The sequence below is a fragment of the Vanessa tameamea genome, chromosome 17 (assembly GCF_037043105.1).
Source record: "Vanessa tameamea isolate UH-Manoa-2023 chromosome 17, ilVanTame1 primary haplotype, whole genome shotgun sequence".
Classification (NCBI taxonomy): domain Eukaryota; kingdom Metazoa; phylum Arthropoda; class Insecta; order Lepidoptera; family Nymphalidae; genus Vanessa; species Vanessa tameamea.
This window is the reverse complement of record NC_087325.1, coordinates 3,036,294-3,056,516: the sequence shown is the minus strand read 5'-3', so window position 1 is coordinate 3,056,516 and position 20,223 is coordinate 3,036,294. Positions and strand designations below refer to the sequence as shown.

At 32.1% G+C, this 20,223-nt stretch overlaps 5 protein-coding genes across 6 annotated transcripts in view; 3 read left to right on the top strand and 2 right to left on the bottom strand.

The window, feature by feature from the left end:
- Nucleotides 1-415: 415 nt before the first annotated feature.
- On the top strand, nt 416-3,574 carry LOC113400515 (ultraviolet-sensitive opsin). The gene is made up of 7 exons (XM_026640100.2): nt 416-562; nt 873-1,176; nt 1,372-1,550; nt 1,776-1,898; nt 2,220-2,414; nt 2,627-2,800; nt 3,347-3,574. The coding sequence occupies exons 1-7, from the start codon at nt 491-493 to the stop codon at nt 3,572-3,574; spliced, it is 1,275 nt and encodes a 424-aa protein (XP_026495885.2). The 5' UTR covers nt 416-490.
- LOC113400514 (SET domain-containing protein SmydA-8) lies at nt 3,312-7,173 on the bottom strand. Its single transcript, XM_026640099.2, has 3 exons — nt 5,644-7,173; nt 5,222-5,406; nt 3,312-4,079 (listed from the first exon to the last, which is right to left on the bottom strand). The coding sequence occupies exons 1-3, from the start codon at nt 6,956-6,958 to the stop codon at nt 3,948-3,950; spliced, it is 1,632 nt and encodes a 543-aa protein (XP_026495884.2). The 5' UTR covers nt 6,959-7,173; the 3' UTR covers nt 3,312-3,947.
- A 95-nt stretch (nt 7,174-7,268) lies between these two features.
- Nucleotides 7,269-20,223, top strand: part of LOC113400588 (glyoxylate reductase/hydroxypyruvate reductase-like) — a 501,977-nt gene continuing 489,022 nt past the window's right edge. Inside the window, exon 1 of the mRNA XM_064217613.1 lies at nt 7,269-7,272. The gene's annotated coding sequence lies outside the window, so the exon portion shown is untranslated. The remainder of the gene's footprint in view (nt 7,273-20,223) is intronic.
- LOC113400497 (SET domain-containing protein SmydA-8) lies at nt 7,509-15,372 on the top strand. 2 transcript variants are annotated; one of them, XM_064217538.1, is made up of 6 exons: nt 7,509-7,553; nt 10,053-10,094; nt 10,510-10,694; nt 11,204-11,329; nt 13,244-13,366; nt 13,711-15,372. In XM_064217538.1, the coding sequence occupies exons 1-6, from the start codon at nt 7,548-7,550 to the stop codon at nt 14,807-14,809; spliced, it is 1,581 nt and encodes a 526-aa protein (XP_064073608.1). In that variant the 5' UTR covers nt 7,509-7,547; the 3' UTR covers nt 14,810-15,372. The 2 variants fall into 2 exon arrangements, with proteins under 2 accessions (XP_064073608.1, XP_026495864.2); XM_026640079.2 differs by having other exon boundaries at nt 7,516-7,660.
- Nucleotides 14,986-19,284, bottom strand: LOC113400498 (trypsin-1-like). Its single transcript, XM_026640080.2, has 6 exons — nt 19,190-19,284; nt 18,498-18,675; nt 16,896-17,012; nt 15,737-15,903; nt 15,399-15,550; nt 14,986-15,189 (listed from the first exon to the last, which is right to left on the bottom strand). The coding sequence occupies exons 1-6, from the start codon at nt 19,254-19,256 to the stop codon at nt 14,986-14,988; spliced, it is 885 nt and encodes a 294-aa protein (XP_026495865.2). The 5' UTR covers nt 19,257-19,284.

Here is a 20,223-nt window from a genome sequence, read left to right as displayed (position 1 = left end):
GCTCGTTTTGCTATTCCAAATCACCACCCAAACCTACGGAAATGTTTTTGCTATGAATAATATCATTTCGATCTCAACATATTTGGCTTATAAATGTTCAGATAAAATTTCGTTTCCAATGAAATTTTATCTCTCCCATTTGTTAAAATAATCTCGTCCCGTTATCTTTTATTAGAATGTTCGATTTTTTTCATCAATTATTTATTATTTCTTTGGCTGAGTTTTGTATGGAATCAGAAACAGCCCTGTTCTTCACAATTTTTCCATTTCACCGGTACAACAACCTTGGTTTACCCTAAACATATCAGTTTTGACACTATCAATCATTCGCACCTCAGATAAAAATGCTTTCATACTAATGGACTACTGTACTTATATGTTATCTCGAGAGCTTTTGGTCAAAATTATTCATTTTCCACAAAACATTACCTTGTGAAGTTCGCTGTGATATGTCTAATAGAAATATTGGTTATTAATAAAAGTATGTGATATGCTGGAAGACGAAGATTTTGACGAGATACCTAAATTCCTGACCAATTGGAGCAATGATTATTTGAATGACGTAAGTTTTTTTTATACTTTCCTTTTATAGAGGATCATAAAAGATGCGATTATTAGCCTTTCCAAATTCAAATTACTAATATATATTTTTCTTTACTATTTTTATACTACTCATTGTCTTAATAAGTGATGCTTTCCATAAATAATGATACAAAAGCTTGTTTTTTATGCTGATATATATTACTCATCTATATTTTAACACGTATAAGAAAATTACCAATATTATGAATCAATTCTTAATAATAATAATTTGTATCTCTTTTAAGGAACAAAATTGATTAATATCAGTGCCGGTTTTTCCCTATTTTTAGGTAGACACATCACAATATCCTTTCCCAAATACACTATGGCATGTAAAACCAGCCAAAGAGTTAGCTCTCAAGTCCACTGCAATGGTCTTAGTAGGAGTCATTGGCATATTCCTGAACTCTGTCATCATTATCATCCTCATGAAGAATAAGTGGCTTTGGACAGCGAGCAACTATCTAATCGGAAATCTTGCGGTTATTGATCTGATCACCTTGATTCTGTGTCCCTGGTTTATGCTAGTCAGGGATTTCTATCAGAGTTATGTTTTGAGAACCTTCGGTTGCAGGTTTGAAGGATTTTTACAAGGTGAGGTGAATTGGAAATAATTAAAGGAGCTACGTTTTTCGTTTGAATAGCTTTATATTAATTATTTAATTATAAGTTTTTTTGTTGACACTGTATTCCAAAAATTTAAGGTGATAATTATCAAGTTCTTTATCAATATAATATATAAAAAAAGTTTTATATAATTCAACAATAAAATAGTGTTAAAATTTCCAGCTTCTCTTCTCCTAGCTAGTGTGGTAGCAGTTATACTAGTATCTTACGACAGACTTGCAGCAGCAGCGTTAACTTCTGAAGCTCGTGTCACGAAGTCCGCAGCTCCAAAACTAATCCTTGCGTCTTGGATTATACCGATAGGATTATCATTACCTTGGATTGTTAAAAGGAAGTACATGGTAATAAAATTAATTATTTAGAATTAATTATCATTACGGAATTAATTAAAAAATGAGAAAAAGAAAGGTTGCCTGGAACTTCATATTGAGAAAAAGCGTTATAAACCCATAACGCTTTTTCCTTACGTGAAGATATCTCTCAAGCGTGAACACTGTACTGTGTATATATATATATATATATATACCGTATATTCCTATAATACTGAAATTTATATTTTGTTTCAGGAACGTCAGTGGCTCGATTACGTAGAATCCTTCTGCGTGGAAGACTTAGACATTCTTAGCATATATTGGCACTTCATCGTTTTATTGCTTGTGTGGATACCACTTGGCCTAATGATTGTGACCGTCTGTATTATTATATTTTAATTCTCCTCTTAGTATATAATAAAACATTATATGATAAGCAAGAGTAGATACTAATCTCTCTACAGAATTTCCATCACACAGCAATGTTTTAGTTTTGTAACGTTAAATCAATGAGTCATTCAATGTGCTTCGATTTTTGAATCCACAAAACGTCAACATCAAGGCGCAACACTAACAGCTGCCTGATATAATTTTCTAAAATTCGCAGTCATTTAATATTTTTAAGCGATTGCCAAAATAAAGAAAATATTATTTAAAGTTATTGCAGACAAATTGTAAAGTCATGTATCATCATTGCAGTATGGAACGATTATGTGGCGTTTGGAGTGGAGCGCCCGGGAACTATCATCACGTGGAGGTGGTCAAACAATATCCAGAGCGAGAGGCAAAGCTATGAGGATAACAGCTTGTATCTTATTAGCAGCAGTTATATGTAGGATTCCGTACACTATTTTGGTGTATTGGAGAAATAATCTAAGAAGGGAAATCAATGCGGTAAAGATATAAAAAAATGTTTAATAATGTGTTAATGCATAAATTTAGCTACTCAAAAAATATTTGAAATAGGCCTACGGTGCGTTGACATAGCTTTTATCTAAAAATATAATTTAAATATTGTTTTAAATACAAATTAAATCTTGCTATAAGGTTCCAGTAAAATTAGGTAAATATTTTTTAATGTCTTTTAATTATATTTACAATTTCAGGTAGAAGGAAGCTTTGGAATAATGTGGTTCGTAGCCAGCTACCTCATGTACCTCAACTGCGCCATCAATCCTCTCATCTACGGTTTTACTAATATCAGATTCAGGAGAGCTATGGACCGAACTCCTGGCATAGCTTGCTTCAGATTTGGCTCATGGTGCTGTATTTGTACCACGGTAAAGTTTAATGATTATAATATAAATATATTTTATATATTCATTAAACTTAATGCTTGTCTAATTGACAATTGCAAATATCAATGATCAGTATGAAAGTTTTTTTTAAATCTATCATAGGAAGGTGAACATATTCATAGGTATTATGTCAGATTTTTATTATTTTGAAGTTCTTTTTTTAAATTATATTTGGTAAGCAGAAAAGCAAAATGGTATGTGGTCAACACCGTTCATTGGCATGCGTTTCCAACGCTCAGCATTTACTTTTGAATAAGACAATTGTAGACCATACCTTTTATTTTTACTCTCATTTCTAATATACATAAACATATTGAGTACCTGGTGGTTGAAAAATGGAACATTGAGGAACCAATACACTGTAGACCTTAAATCTGTATCTTTAAATTCGTGTACTAAAAAAATTAAGACACTTTCGCTCTTGACTAATATTTTTTACCATCCTTGAACTTATAAATTTAATACTATTTGATCAGATTCACATATAACCAGATAATTCTTCTAATAAAATATATTTATCGTACTCAGGTAGTGAAGAAAAAACAATCAGTTCAAAACAACAACGTTGAAAAGATCTTCATCATAGATAGTCCACGTCCTAACAGAAAGCTGTCCAGGATGGTCAAAAACATTTTCCACATTAACAGACACACAGTAGAACTCAGCGTCCCGAAAGTTGATGAAGCAACTACAAAACCAACTAAAGTTACTCCACTGAAGATAGAACATGTACAGGAAATGAAAATTTGTAACTGAAGATATGGTTTACCTGATGTCATTTAAAGGATTTTAGACCTTGGGATAATAGATTCGAAGGATTTTAATTATCTCAAATAAATATTATTGACTGAATCATATTGTCAAACTTTATAGATATAGGCGACATCTTATTTAATGGACTTAAGTATTATATTAGACTGTAGTTTAAACATCAATATTAATCATAATAGAAATTCCAAATTTAAAACAGAGAATGTGAAATTATTTGTGTTATATTTCGATGATTTTTTTGAGTATTTGAGCGGGTCTCTCGATGGCTTAGATTGATCTCTATAGATGACGCTTTGCTCTGGTAGTAAATAAAATTTTTGTTTCACCCGGACGAAGTCAGAACGAGCAGCGTTATCCATTAAACATTGGTACTGTCTAGCAAATTTGATAAATCTTGAACTTTTGTTTCCAAAATTTCTTTCATGTGTGGTTCTATTCTCAATATATTTGTTGCTTCTTGGAGCAACACCATGCTTTCCATTAACTGATCCTGTAAATTTAATTTTTTTTTGTCATTACATCACATATTAATGTATACTAATAAAATAAAATAACTTTTTATTTATTTGCTTTCATGGTTTCTTTTAAATAAGTAAAAAAGGCTTATATTATTTCTCAAACAGAAAGGTTGACTGGCTGATAGGCCTCTTTATGCTAAATAATATCTAGGATATTGCATGTCACAAAATATATTTACTACAATAATAAACGCCAACTTAATGCATAAAAAATCATCTGCCCACCTTATCAACCAGAAGAAATAACGTTTCAGAACCGGAAAAATATTTTACCGACAACCAGTAAAGATTAATCTTATATGATTTTTTTTTTCATAAATATACGCTTTAAAAATATTTATTACGTAAGCAGATTGTTTCTGCAACTGTAGCCAGTCAGTTTTTTATTATCGATCTGTGATATATATTCAATGTCCTACGATAATACTTAATTTAACAAATGATTCTTTTGCTTAAGAACGGTCATACAGCGTGGCTTATGAGGCGTAATTTGGATTTGATAATATTGGGTTGTTACTGATTAGGCAACTACGAATAACGGATAGTCTAGTAAATTTAAAAAGATGACAGATACGTCTTTAAATAAATAAATCTAAACCTAAATTTGACATTACTACTGATCGTATGCAAATCGAATCGTCTTTGAACATTGTAACGGACCAATAATGCTCCGATATTCGTTTTAACATCTTAATAGATTGATTAAACTAATTTTGGTTCAGTAATAGCACCGCCTTGAACAAATAGTTAAAATTGTACACGAGTATTCGTGTTCACTGTTATGACTATTAATAAAATCTGGAACGCAGTATTGCCTATCAAGCCGGGAACACAACTTTCACTGGAGCTCTGCCAATTTTTTTCTCAAATCAAAGTCTTCTAAAGCATTCATAGATCGGAAAATAAATGAATGCTTCGATAAGATACGTGTTCATTTAATGATACGTAAAGTTAATTTTCATAATTATCAATATTCAACAGAAGTTTTTACTTTTCCAATTGTGACTTCAGTAGTAACGAAATTGGTACAATTTTGTCAATAATCCTATCATATAAAGCCTAAAATTTGTACACCACAAAATTCTTAAATTAATTTATTGTATGAAATAATCACCTGAGCTCCTGCTTTCGTTAGCTTATCATCTTCAAACTCTCTCTTGGTTTGCATTGCCATGGCACCTTGTAGTTCTAGCAATATAGTGCCGCGAAACCTTGTCCACCCTGACTCGAGTTTATCAGCGACTTCCAGGAGGTCATGGCAAAGATCTATTTTACGCGTTAGTAGATAATCTGGAAGCTCTGTAATTAGTATTAGTATAAATTACAAATATATTCTCATGAATTGTTTTATTTCTTTAATCGATTTGAAGTGACCTTAAATATAAATATTTTGACATATCATAATCATTTCAAGGTAAGTGCAAATATGCTGCAGTTTCTAATTTTGATTGGTGCTTAGATGTTACATTTCATAGTGTATAAGCCTTGAAAATTTTCACGGGATATACATGAACATAATTATGGATAATAAATTACCTGTTAAAGTATATCCTTTATAGTTTCCATAAATCTGCATCAGCGCTAATTTAGCTTGAATCACCAAATGATTTGTGGGATGAAGTGTCGCTTTATACTTATCTATAAATTCTTCGAATACTTTGGGACCTGACTTGTTAAGTGCATTTATTTCTTGTTTTAACGCATTATTGCCCCAGAACATTTGCCTGCTCTGTATGCAGTATCCACATTTTTCGCATTTCCAAGGCGCTGTCTCATCTAGAGGATTTGTTGAAACTAACATACCATTTTTTTCTGACACTAGATCTATGCTGGAACTGTTACAAACGGAACAATAAATATTGCCCAGATATGTACCGAATTCAGTTGGATCTTTACATCTTTCACATTCACAATCGAAACACTTGTTAATTTTTATATGTTTTCTTCTATCTAATGTTCCGTATAGTGACTGTGTGTATGTTGCAGTTATTAATTCGCCTTTGGAAATAGGCACAGTGGCAATGAGAGCTAAAATATTATCATCACCTATATAAATATGCCGCGTATTAGGTCTGCAGTTATGGTTCATCATCGACGCTGTCACGTAAATAGCACGTAACCTTTTGGAACCATCCGGACATCTTACATCAAAGGAGTTAGTGTCAAATATCGACGACACTTTCAAAATAGTTTCCTCATCAAACGACAGTCCAAGCACTTGAATGACAAAAGTGACAAGGTTGGCCTTTAATACGAGATATAAAGGTGTGTTTATTCTATCCTTCAAATGAGATTCCAGGCTCATTATGTTTTCATATTGACGTGGATTACTTTCTTTCATCAACAACACTCTCATTGGTGCAATAACGCAATACGCCGCTTCCGTTTTTTCAGGAGTCTCATATTTGATGTTGCATTTGTAATTTTTCCTTGACATAGCTTTGCACTCTTCTCTGTGCACTTCAGATTTTTCACAAACAACATCACACATGGGCCAATTGCACGAGGAACACTTGTAGAAATCTAATTGATCGTCTTTCTGTATTGGTTGAAGCTTTACGCCACAAGACAAGCAATGTGCTGTGCAGGACATCTTTGGACCACTCACGGCCGGTTTTTCCTTCAATATTATTTCACCTTGCTGAATATCTCTTGTAGCTACCATATGTCTTCCTAATTCTTCCGAGTAATTAATCTTGTAAGCGCAGCATTTTAATTTGTGGCCTTCTTTCCAGCCATGTTTTTGGTGAGCCTTTGAACAGTAATATACTAGCTTGCATCCTCCGCATGTTTGGTTGGCTGGCCGTTGGCAAACTTCGCAGACTGGTATTTCGCGCCTGATATAATCCATTTTTTTCTTATTGGGATTAACAAAAAGTTTTTAGGGCGAGCGCGCGGGCATCTCAGCTCGTCTCTAACACAATACTCGTTTAAAATAGACCCGAGTAATTATCACTGCTAACTAAAGACTTGTGTTGGTGCCAACAAAATGAAGTATTACAAAACTTGTGCTGCTTGATAAGAACAAATGTCGCATTTCAGTCAACATAAGTTTTCGTGTATAATGTTCATCGATATTTAATGAATTGCTTCCTAAAATGACTTAAATCGAATGTTGCCTTTGGAATATCGAATAATCTATTAAATTGATTTTTTAACTGCCAAGTATTTAAATACTTGAAAAGTGTCATTCATTACATTAAATAAACATTAATAAAAAAAAATAAAACATAATTAGTATTTATTATCTTACAACTAAGAAATATTTCAAAGTATTTATTTCGGTTTTCTTATCACAACGTAGTCGAAATACTCTTCTAACAATCGATTCTATTTTCATAGAAAAAAAGTATTATAATGGCTTTCAATTACGCAACGTTATGTCCAGTTCCGCCCGCCCAGTAGTCTGAAGTATTCACGCGCGCGCGCAGTTCGTGTTCATGAAAGTAGTCGTCTTTTCATCACATTAAATAATTGTGTATACACTGAACGATGAGTTAATTGAGTGTTAAGATTATTTAAATATATATTAGTAAAGCGGTGATAATAGCTGGTAAGTCTTATGATATTATATTGGTTATAAACACCGTATGGAGTAATGCATTGAAATTTGATATAATGCACCTATTCAAGTTTCATTAGCTGTGGTTTAAACATTAGTGCATTGATTAATGGCTACAAATGTGTTTATCTTAATTACTATAATTACTATTACAACATTCAAATAGATTCAAATAGATATATTTAGTTTTAAACAAAATAATAAAGACATACAAAGTCGCTTAAATATAATTTTGAAATTAATGTACGGAAATTTACGAAATTACGTTTGTACGTTATCGTTTATTTTTTTTAAATAAGTTATTATAGATAAAATATATATTATGTTTATTTAAATTTTAAATAATGTCACGTAAGCATATTTACCTATATTATTAAGAAACAAAATTGAAATGAAATTATATATTATAATATTATTTTGATTTTTGTTGCTAATATTAATTTGTGTTTTTGGAAATATTAAAGATATTTTAGTAAATACAATTATATTAAAATGGACAGCATTTTAGGTATATAAATGTAGGCGGTGCTAAAATTGCTTTGCGAATGCAGTAACAAATATTATACGCTAATAATAAATAAAATAATAAATACTTGGTACCTACTAGGGTTTTGTACAAGCTCGCCTGGGTAAAATAATAAAACATAATCAGCCTGTAAATTTCCCACTGCTGGGCTAAGGCCTCCTCTCCCGTTGAGGAGAAGGTATGGAGCATATTCCACCACGCTGCTCCAATGCGGGTTGGTGGAATACACATGTGGCAGAATTTCGTTGAAATTAGACACATGCAGGTTTCCTCACGATGTTTTCCTTCACCGCCGAGCACGAGATGAATTATAAACAAATTAAGCAAATGTAAATTCAGTGGTGCCTGCTTGGGTTTGAACCCGAAATCATCGGTTAAGATGCACGCGTTCTAACCATTGGGCCATCTCGGCTTGTTGGCTCGCCTGGGTGGCTTTCATCAAATATTCACTGCTGGACAGGAATACTTAGTAACGTTGGGTTCAGGTTTGAAGTGTTCAGTTATAAAAGACATAGCATCCTTCCCAAGTTAGTTAGTGGTGACATATTGGATATGTAAGGAATGGTTAATATTTACAACGCCAATATCTATGTGCGTTTGTGATCATTTACCATCAGGTGGTCCATTTGAACGTCCGCCTGCGATTTATACAGAAATAGAATGATGTATTCGATTTATGAATAAAACTTTTTTAATTCTGATTATTCGAGTGCAACCATCATGACTGTTTCAGTTAAATATTAGATTAAATTAAGCTGTCAAAAATTTACTAATCGTATTCTGCTCAATTATTTACTTTAAAGAAGAACATGGTTTACTTTTATAAGATTTATTTATATTTGAGATATCAATATTAAGTTCTTAAATATACGATATAAAATCTTAATAATAACAACTTTACGAATCATGGCTGCGTGAAATGATGAAAAGAATGCGAGTAGCATTTCTCCTTTGAATCGCAATTCCGGTTATTGACCCTTTATTCCCAGTAAAAACAATAAGTCGGCAGGCCCATCTTAATTCTGGTTACAAGGAGTGCAAAGAATCTAGGTGCTGCACGTTTGGCCTCGCCGATAAAGTCTTGGACCATAGACGAGACGCTCCTGAAGGTATCTTAAAAATATGTTTTGGGAAAGAGGGAAAATCGCTCGAAAGCAGGTTGCATTCGGGTGCTTGTTGTGCTGTAAATTTACGTGTTATTTGTTTTAAAAAAATTTACTATTACTCTAATAAAACGAAACAAAATTATTTAGGAGTGTTGTTATTTTCCATTTATCTCTCTCCAGTCATACAATTGTTTTGCACTTGTCCTCCCAAACATATTATATTATTATAATCAGATCCAAGATAAACATATAAAAACCAATTACCACTGACACACTCATCACGAGTTCTCCAGAACGATGAATACGATTGACTTCAAATTTATCATAGTTACTCCTTTCGTGACGTAGTCGCTCACTAAGAAAGTATTTTTGGGGATTTCAGCCTTAAAGGGGGGAGCTTATTGAGATTTATCGTTGAAGTAATAAATTTTCTAGTCATGTTTATCTCACAGATTAAATTGAATGATAAACTCTCAAATGCCAAGAATTTCATTACGTACCTCTCTAATTATCATGTTATGAAAAATGTATTTATTACAATATATTTTATTTAAATCCAGTCAATTAAACACAATTACATTATTATGTCTTTAGGAAAATCGAAGAATACGGACTCTGCGCTTTTTTGTTCATCTCTGTACTTACTCTTGAATTTTGTACTAATAGTATTAGTATGTTATCTTTTTCTTTATATTTTTGTAGATTAATTAATGTCATAAGTATATCGGTTAATTTATTTCTTTTGTTACAGATAATAATGGGTCAAAATAATATGATTTCCGAGACATATGAGGTAAATTTAAAATAAGAATACATTTATTTTAAAATAATTGTACGGTAATAAAACTTATTAGAAAACAAAAAAAAATTAAACTAAATTATATGTATTAAAATTTACACAAATAAATGGTATTATTCTTTACAATGACATCTATTGATTATTGTTGGTACTACAATCTTAGCTAATATTTAAGAATTCGTTCTATCTAGAAGTGTTTGTAACGTTTCATAGATGTCGCTAGTAATGTAGTTCGAGCAGAAAATTTTATAATCGAAACTTGGTTTAAATTACAAAGTGTAAATTATATTGATTACGTTTAATTTTTTCCGTTATTTTTACACGTATAATATTATTAATAAATAAACAGTAGGTAGGTACTTCATACAATAAATTTGTCTTACCAAATTCTTCTGAAATATTCCATTAGGTTCATAAATCTGAAGAACTTGGGCGCTACCTGATCGCCGCACGTGATCTGTCACCTGGTGATGTTGTATTAACAGAACTACCACTGGTCTTCGGACCTAAAGCGATGTTTGATCCTGAAGCATCCATGCCATGCGTGGGATGCTATAAGCCAGTGTTTACTGACGTAGGAGAGAGGTGTTCCAGGTATCCCACCAATGTTTTTTTTCTCTTCAATAATGAAAATGAAGAGCGATACTAGATTTTATTTGTTATTAGTAGCATTTTCCTTAAGCTTTAACGCCTTAATGTTAAAATAGGTGATATATCTAGTTATAATATTGTTGCTAAAAATAATACGAAATTTAATTTTCCAATATAAATATTGAAAACTTAAATTTAAGATTACGAATGACATCTTTAGTTTCGCCATGAATCTTGACTGCGTGGATTCGGTTTGGGTTAAAAATGGATTAAAAATCGTGTTGCTAAATTGTACATTTTAGAAGTTAGGTGTTTGAATTGCAAATGGAAAAATAATATAATGAATTCAGAAAGGAATATTAGTACCGATTGTTCGCTTAAGCGCTTTTCGATCTAGGTCTAACTTTTAACAATATTGTATGAGAATGATACCCTACCAATATGACGTCACTAAAAAATTAAATAGAAATCCAAAAAAGTACCTTAATTATAAAACGAATTATATATTTCAGTTGTGGTTGGCCTGTATGTTCCGGACACTGTCCAGGGTTAAAAGACCCGCGCCATCACGGAGTGGAATGTGCCATCCTCAGTGCTCGACCGGAATGCGTCCTTGATAATATGGCTGAATATTACAGGTATTTCAATAACATTTTTTCCACGCCAGTTAATACCTTTAGAAAGGTATCCTGGACTCTTTCATGTGGGATTCTTACCCGTCCAAAATCCACCAAAGGCATGGACATGATCAACGTCATGGGTCGGAGAGACTCCGGGATAGAGTTGTTATAACGCATCCTCGGCCCCTTTCGTGCTGTGACTCGGCGAAGCTCTTTTCGGGAATTTTGGATATAACCTAGTCCGTTATGGATGTGAATCAAGGCTACGGATACATTTAAGCAAAACTACTTACATAAAAATTTTGAGGAAATTCATGGGCAAAATGATCGCTTTGACATTCAAAATGACAATACTCGAGTGACCTGATACTTGACTAAAATGTATTGTGAGAACTAAACCATAAGGAGTAATGATTTATTTTATTTATTTGTTATTTATTTTATATTTAAAGTTGAATAAACAATACACATTTAGAGTGCGCTTTGATTATGAATATTAATAACGAAATATATGTGAAACATTGAGACACAGCATCATTCTAATCTTAAAGTGTTTATATTATATTAAAGGAACAAACAAATATATATATAATAAACCGGAAACAGGTACGTATCGATCAATAACACACATACGAAGGCGTCATCTAGCGATTTTAAATACGCGGCTAACCTTATTCCCTTTGAGCTGCAGTCCCCGTTCGTAGAACATTAGCTTACCCGATAATTACTTATCTATGGTTTAGTTGAAATGTTCAGGTTCATATTCAGGTTGTCGGGCTTGAAAATACCGTCGTGGTCGTTTTAGAAAATTCGTTCGTAAATTAAATACCTCGTGAGAAAACAAACACGATAATTAAAATACAAGTATGAGATCATTGCAATATTTCAAAATAAAATATTATTTGAAGTCTGTCATATAATTCAGTGTTACTATACTCAATAAAAAAAAAAATGGGATTAAATTCATATTAGACTGAGAGCCAGTGATCGGCAGACTTACGATATAGTAGCAAACTCCATATTCAGGTTCACCTGTTGTTGCTTCACCTGCTGTTGGGGAAATGGAGGTTCACCATTCCCATCATAATTATTATTTATATATTATAAATATAATTTTATATACTTAGAATTAAATAAATAAATAAATATTGGACAACATCACATACATTACTCTGATCCCAACGTAAGTAGCTAAAGCACTTGTGTTATGGAAAATCTGAAGTCGGAGAGACATCGACTCGGCCGGGAATCGAGCCCGGGCGTTCCCATGAAAACCGGTGTACACACTTCTCGACCACGGAGGTCGTCAATTAATCTTTTATTAAATCAAGCAAATCGATTATTATCGATGATAGTTACACGACAGGAAATAAAATCAGTGAGGATATTATGATAAAAATGCAACGAATAACAAATACGTTATAATTACTTAACGATTTATATTTTCTTGCCGATTTTGATTTAATTTAATCGAAGTTGGCAACACAACTCAACGTTTGTTCCTTTTCCATTTTTCATTACTCCTTCCTTAATGTAAAATGTATTGCAAACTTTATATGTCAAATGAATGTATCTGTAAAGATAAAATATATGCTATGTTTTTTTAATGAAAGTTAGTTCTTGTACGTTTCGGGCCAGAAATGGGTATTTCCCTTTGTAAAAAATGAATAAATTTTAATTTAGATATTGTTACTGTATGACATGGATATAAACTTTCTCATGTATGAACTATTTTATATCGATAACGATATTGTTCCAGTTCAGTAGGTTTGACCCACATGATCAAATATACTAATATAAAATGTATAATTAATAAAATACGTCATACCTATCTCTAAGAGTTCCATAGTAATATTTGAGATATGACCAAAATTAAAGAAAGATCTAGAAAAATATCGTATATTGAACAGAAACATTATATTTACGTTTCAGACATGATGCACTATTGCCATTACGTTGCGTTCTCCTTCAACATACGGAACCAGACAAATGGAAGAATTTATTGGAATTGCAGTCCCATATGGAGTGTCGAACACCTGGAACAGAGATCTTTGAGTAAGTATTACTTATGATCTTTTTAAATTATATCGAGAATTGTGTTGACATAACTAAGAAAATTATTTTTTATTATATAAAGTTCTTTGTTTCATGTTTATCTTTGATTAAATAATATTTTAATATTTCTGATTGTAAATGAAATTTATCTTGAAATGTCGTATAATATAATCAGAAACGCAAACAATTTCATTATTTAATAATAAATAAAGTCAGTACCCAAATAATTCACGTGATCCCATTAATTGGTTGTGTAATGTTAATGTAGACATGCTTGATTACAGAGTCAGAACTACCTTTAACCTGTGACTGAATACTATATATATACTTTTTTTTTCTTTCAGCGAAGCAAACGAATTCATTGTCGAATATCTCATGAACAGCTTCATTAATAAGCTAGATAATTCTATTAAAAACAAATATCTAAAAGAAATATCCGAAGATCTACTTCATGTGATGTGTGGAATTATCGATACAAATGCTTTAGAAATAAGATTGCCTGATGGTGCCGAACTAAACGCTTTATATTCAACTACATGCTTAATGGAACACAGTTGTATACCGAATACAAAACATTTATTCAAAATATCCACAAAAGATAGTAACAATTTTTATCGAATTACAGTTAAAGCAGTAATACCTATTGCCAAAGGTAATCACATTGCTACAATGTACAGTCATGCACTATGGGGCACTCAAGCTAGAAGACAACATTTAAAAGAAACGAAGTATTTCTCTTGTAAATGTCAAAGATGTAGCGACCCAACCGAATTAGGTACCTATTTAAGTGCTATGAAATGCTTCGGTGACGATAAAGGACCTTGCGATGGAATTCACCTACCTGAAGATCCATTGGACGAAGAGACAGAATGGGCATGCAGTAAATGCCCTATAAAAGTCAACAATTCACAAATAAATATGCTTATATCTCAAATGGGTGAAGAAGTAGAAAATGTACAGATGTTGGGTGGGTCAGTCAACATGTTGGAAAATATACTATGTCGCCTGTCAACATTTTTACATCCTAATCATTACCATCTGTATTCTATAAAACATTCACTAGTCCAGTTATATGGTAGACAAGCCAGTTATATGTCTGAAGAAATATTGGACAAGAAAATCAAGATGTGTAAAGATTTGATTTGTATTACGAAAACTCTAGATCCAGGTAACGCTAGGCTTAGCTTATATAGCGCAGTTTTACATCATGAACTGCATTCCGCTTTACTTGTTAAATCTCAAAAGGCTAAGAGTGACGGGACTATCAAAACTGTTGAGGAAATTAAACCATTTTTAGAAGAGGCTAAAGGATCATTAGATATAGCATTACTTACATTAAGAGACGATGTCGAAGAAACATCTGGTAAAAAATTGTTTAAAGTCATTGAAGAGAGTAAAAAGGATTTTGAAAAGTTTTGTAAAGAAAAAAATATAAATGTTTAAATAAATTTATTTAAAACAAAACAAAAGTAAATTGAACATAAATTAAACTCTTAATTCTAATATCACAGTAATTAAATTGTCTGGTCACTTATATTTTAGAATAATTTATTTTTGGTAACAATAAAAGTATCAGAAGAATCGATTATAACGATATTTTTAAAAATTGACTAATTTCGCTAGCCGCTTCTCGTATACCAGTTCAAACCGGCTCTTGCATTATCATCATTCACAGATGAAACTATCCATTCAGTAAATTTAGATACTCTCGAATATATTCCTGGCATTTTAGCTCTAGCGCAACCACTACCAGTGGAAACAACACCAATCAGAATAGAATGTCCTTTCTCTTCATTGATCATTAGGGGGCCACCGCTGTCAGCCTAAAATTGACATTCTTCTTATTAAGGTGTTGCAATAACGTCTGACGTTCAGTGTTAATGATTAGTTTATTTCAATAATATTATTAATGTGTTTTAATTTACATTTTATTATGACCTTTTTCTCTTATCATCAGTTATTGTATTTTTGTATTTATATTGTTAATTAAAATGATTATTGTTATATTTTCTATTTCATTTCATATATTTACCCAACAAGAGTCTCGTCCTCCTTTTTCATGACCAGCGCATATTTGTGATGAAATAACCCTGACTTTGCTACCTTTTGATTCGTACCAACTGTTGCATTCTCCATTTTCCACCACTATGACATCAGTCTTTTGTAAAACGTTTGGTCTGATTCCTGAAAATGAAACAGATACATTATTTGCAATTACACCAATTCTATTCTTGAAATATATCACATTAATGTGACTTTTTTTACTATTTGTCTTAAAACACAACACGTTTTATAATAAACATTTAAAAAAAAAGTATACTTAAAGTGTTTGGTCTTAAGCTTTGTTAATTAGTGTTAAATAATAATTACCGATCCCTCTGTCTTCGTTAGTAAATCCCCATCCAGCTACAGTTGCCATGGTACCGCTGAAGTCCGACGACTTCGATTGCGGAAGACATGCCGGACGAAGTTCATTAGTCCATTTCAATTGACGGACCGTTTTAAGGAGAGCCAAGTCATTAGTTTTCTTTTTACATCTAAAATATTAGATACTTGTAAAAAATAGTAAAGAGAATATTATGGAATGATGTAGTTTTTAAACAAATAAGTAAATTTAAACGTGAAGGTTGGTAGAGTTTTGTAATAAAAAATATAAGCTTAAAGCTTCAAATACTTATAATATCAGATTAAGGTCAGTCTTATCCAGTTTAAATAATTGTAATTTGTCTGTATATCGGATAGATTAAGATTCGATTAGCTAAAAGGTATTCTAGGGGAAAAGTTTAATCAAAATAAGGTAGAGAAATTTAACCTTTAACCACCAACAGGAGGGCCTTTGAAGCCTAGTTCAGGTATAAATTTCAAATAAATCTCGAAATACCCCACAAGCGACTAACACGCCGCTTCTACTGAGTAAACTTTTTTAATTTTTTTGCCTCGGTGGCTCGGTGTGACTACGTTTTGGTTGCTTTGATCAAAAACGAAAGCCAAACCAAGAAGGAAAAGTCAAAGGTGTCTCCTGAAGTTCCAAAAATAAACAAATCGCATCTGTAATTCCTTTACAAATAATATTTGCCCGAAGTGTGCTAAGGACAGTTTGCCCGAAATACGAGTGATTTTGCCCTCCATTTTTACTCAGTATTTATTAGAAACAATTTCTTTGCCTTATATTGATTAATATATTTACTAAAGTTTCTCAAAAGTATAAAAACTTGTTATTTAGATTGAAATGTGTGTAAATTTACATGTGAGGCAGATTATTGATCTAAAGTTACTTTGATCCGAAAATTATGACCAAAAATATTGACGGTAAATTTTCTATTATGTCGATAAATATTGATTGAAAAAAAAGTATTGTAAAGTATAAAATTAACTCTTTATTTAAACATTATAGTCCCACAATTACTTGTAAACTAATTTAAACGCAAGGGCTTCTCAGGCCCCCGCGTGAAAAAATTCACATCGTAATAATGAACGTCGGTGGTTAAAGGTTAATATAACTTTTATAAATTTCAGTATCAATGTTTACCTGTAGTCGGGATGTGGCATAATTTTAGACAGTTTTTCATTTTTATCTGTGACCGATATATCTGTGTACCCAACAACGACTGTAAGTTGCTTGGATTTATAGAATTCATCGAATACGCTGAAACAATATTTATATTCAATAAGTCCAATACATGATTCGAGTATGTCTTTAGTAGTAATTACAATATTTTGGAACGTAATAAAGATTTAAAACTACAGTCATAAAGTAGCCGCGATGTTCCTGTGGTTGGAACACGTCAATATTAGCCCGAAGGCGGGTTTAAGATAGCGAGTACGACCGAGTTTCACATGTTTGATGATTTAATGTTCAGCAGAGTTGTTCTGTAAGAAGAAACTCGGAACTGCTCAGAACACGAGCAGGAAATATCAGAATATAATATGCGATATTGACTATAATAGTTATAAAATTTATATCAAAATGGCGTATCACCGTAAGTGGGTTGTTCGTGAGGGCGATACGATGTAAATTCGTACTGAAGTCAGTATTTTTTTCCAGATTTATCAAATTTGCGAATGTGGCGTTCTATATTCAACACTCAATTATTAATTATGTTATAATAGTTGTAAGGCTGACAGCGGTGGCCCCCATTAGGGATCATGATCATTAGGTCAAAGAAGACAAAGGACTTGGTATTATGATTGGTGTTGTTTCCACTGGTAGTGGTTGTGCTAGAGCTAAAATGCCAGGAATATATTCGAGGGGATCTAAATTTACTGAATGGATAGTTTCATCTGTAGACGATGATAATGCAAGAACCGGTTTGAACCAGTTCAAACTGGTTCTTGCATTACGAGAAGCAGCAAGCAAAATATATAAATGATTTTTTATGAGCGGCTTTAACCCAACAGCGAGACATTTTACAGAACAATTGATTAAAAATAATGCACGTATGTCTGTTTCTGAAATCTTAAGAATTAACGATTTTGCAATTATTCATTAGAAATGCATGAATAAGGTACTCGGTAACAATTTTTTTAATGTGAGTTAGATTGTTGATCATTTGTAACGTTTAAATTTTTTCCATAAAATTGCGCATGTTGTTTATAAATCAATGACTTCATAAACATTTTGGTAAGTAACTGTCAGAAATACAAAGCCATTAAAATGTTCTGCGGGTAAAAGTACTGCGCGCCAATTCTACTGAGAAAATTTTCATCGTTTTCCTATTCTACTAACACGACGTCCAGTTACGGTGAGGTCAATTTTGGATCAGAATAGAATCGGGAACGTGTTATAAGTTATAAGTAAGTAGAATTTGCCCCCTGCTCCTGTTTAAGGAGCCATCTTATTTCACCAATACGTGCTTCGGAGTTCTTCAAATATCTAAGTTTTCTGCACTGTATTTATTTACTGGCGATGAGATTTAAACAAATTGTGGTTTTCACCAGAATTTGAACCAGCAACTAGCAATATTTCCATGTTTGTCAACGAAACCTTCTACAGAAATTTGCCTTTTTTGATAATATCTAACAAACTAAACAATTAAAAGTTTTTTTTTAATAAATTGCATTTAGTGAGGATCTTTTAATAGACAAGATTATAAACAAAACGCTATACTACAAATTATAGTATTAATCTTACCTGCAAATACAATGACCAGCAGTTAGCAGCCACCTGTCGCTAATGATCGTGGCTCCACACTGGTGGGTCCCTTGTCTCCAAATGCTGGCTGCCCAGGGAAACTCAGCGGGTAGGCTATCAGTACCACCGACGATACGACCTTTTCGTGCCATGACTAGACCACATTCTATGTCTGCCACTAAAAATATCCAAAAAGATTTAATTGTACGAAAATTTTGAATTTTAAACCACTTTTATTTTGGAGCTGTTATGGGAAAAAGTGTCTCATCGTTATCTTATTTAATTTTCGATGAAATCAATATTATTAAAAATGTTACCAAGAATATAAATATTGTTATTTCGATCGACTGTGACCAGGGGGGTCATTCTCAAAGGGGACTAGCAAGCTGCATGTATAGCACACGAGATATCTCTTGTGTCTCTTCCCAATAACATTCGCTTTTCAGTCTCATATTCCAATGGAACAGCGATCCAACACTAAGTGCTATGAATATTATTTTAAGAGAGACCGATGACGAGCTGCTATTAAGAAAATTTTAATCTAATTAGTTTAAAAATTGTATTTAATTTTGAGTTACATCGGATTTACGAATAATAATATATTTAAAATTTAAATAATTTAACGTTTCATAAATTAATAAAATTTTTGACAAAGAAACCTATAAGAAAATACGATAATTTTAAATACTTACAATTCACATAGCACAATCCAAAATTCACACAAAACACTAGGAAAATAAAAACAGCGAATCGACACATTTTGACGAATCACTATTATAATCTGAAGTTAGATAATATTAACACAATTGCCTTTTAATGACTGCACTTCAAATTATTAGGTCAAGATGTTTGATAAAGAAGTAAAAAATAAAATAAAATAAATATAAATATATTAAATAAATACACTTAATTAAGAGACAAGTGCACTCATGTCAAAGTGCGTGCACACACTATATGATCAGATTTCATACGGTTAATATTTAAAGGAACTATGATTTGTTGGAACGATCCTCCTTCGTACGCTCGAAGGCCTGGCCCCTATAACTTGATGCGTCTAGTGATGTGCGGTACGGTTCAAGTTAATATCGATAAATTTAAATTTGATATCAAGTAAAGTTAGTTATATATTTACAATAATTCTTCTTTCAATCTTTCTTAAGTATTTTTATATAAATAGATAAACGGCATACCAAGGCAGTTCCAATTACATTAAGCTATACAACATCTGTATTATTTTAACTATAGGAGACTCGACATCAAAATTAAATTACTATTCTAGTCTTGTGATCCCATTTATTATTTTCATATCCATAAGGAAATATATGTATATTTTTTTTGCATAAAATGTCGAAACATTTTGCGTAAAATGTCTCTTACACGGTTGGCTAGCAAGATGTATACGCTTTTGCAATAAGATAGCAGAAATTCTCTCGTATCGTTAAAAACATTCAAGAAACGTTTATGTTCAGTTAATGTTGGAAGAATAAATCGATGGATTTATATATAACAACTAATTTGGACTGAAAAGTTATCACCTATCTCTGTAGTATTTCTTATTGAATATATTTTATTTCATTTTATCAATTTTGTTCTTGGCATAGTTATTTAATTGAAAATAAATAGTGTAACACATAATATTTTTAAAGGTAACCCCATCGATAACCGTTGCGCATCACTAATTTCAATTCATTGTCAGGTTCGGCGCGTAGCCTCGGTTGATAAGCGT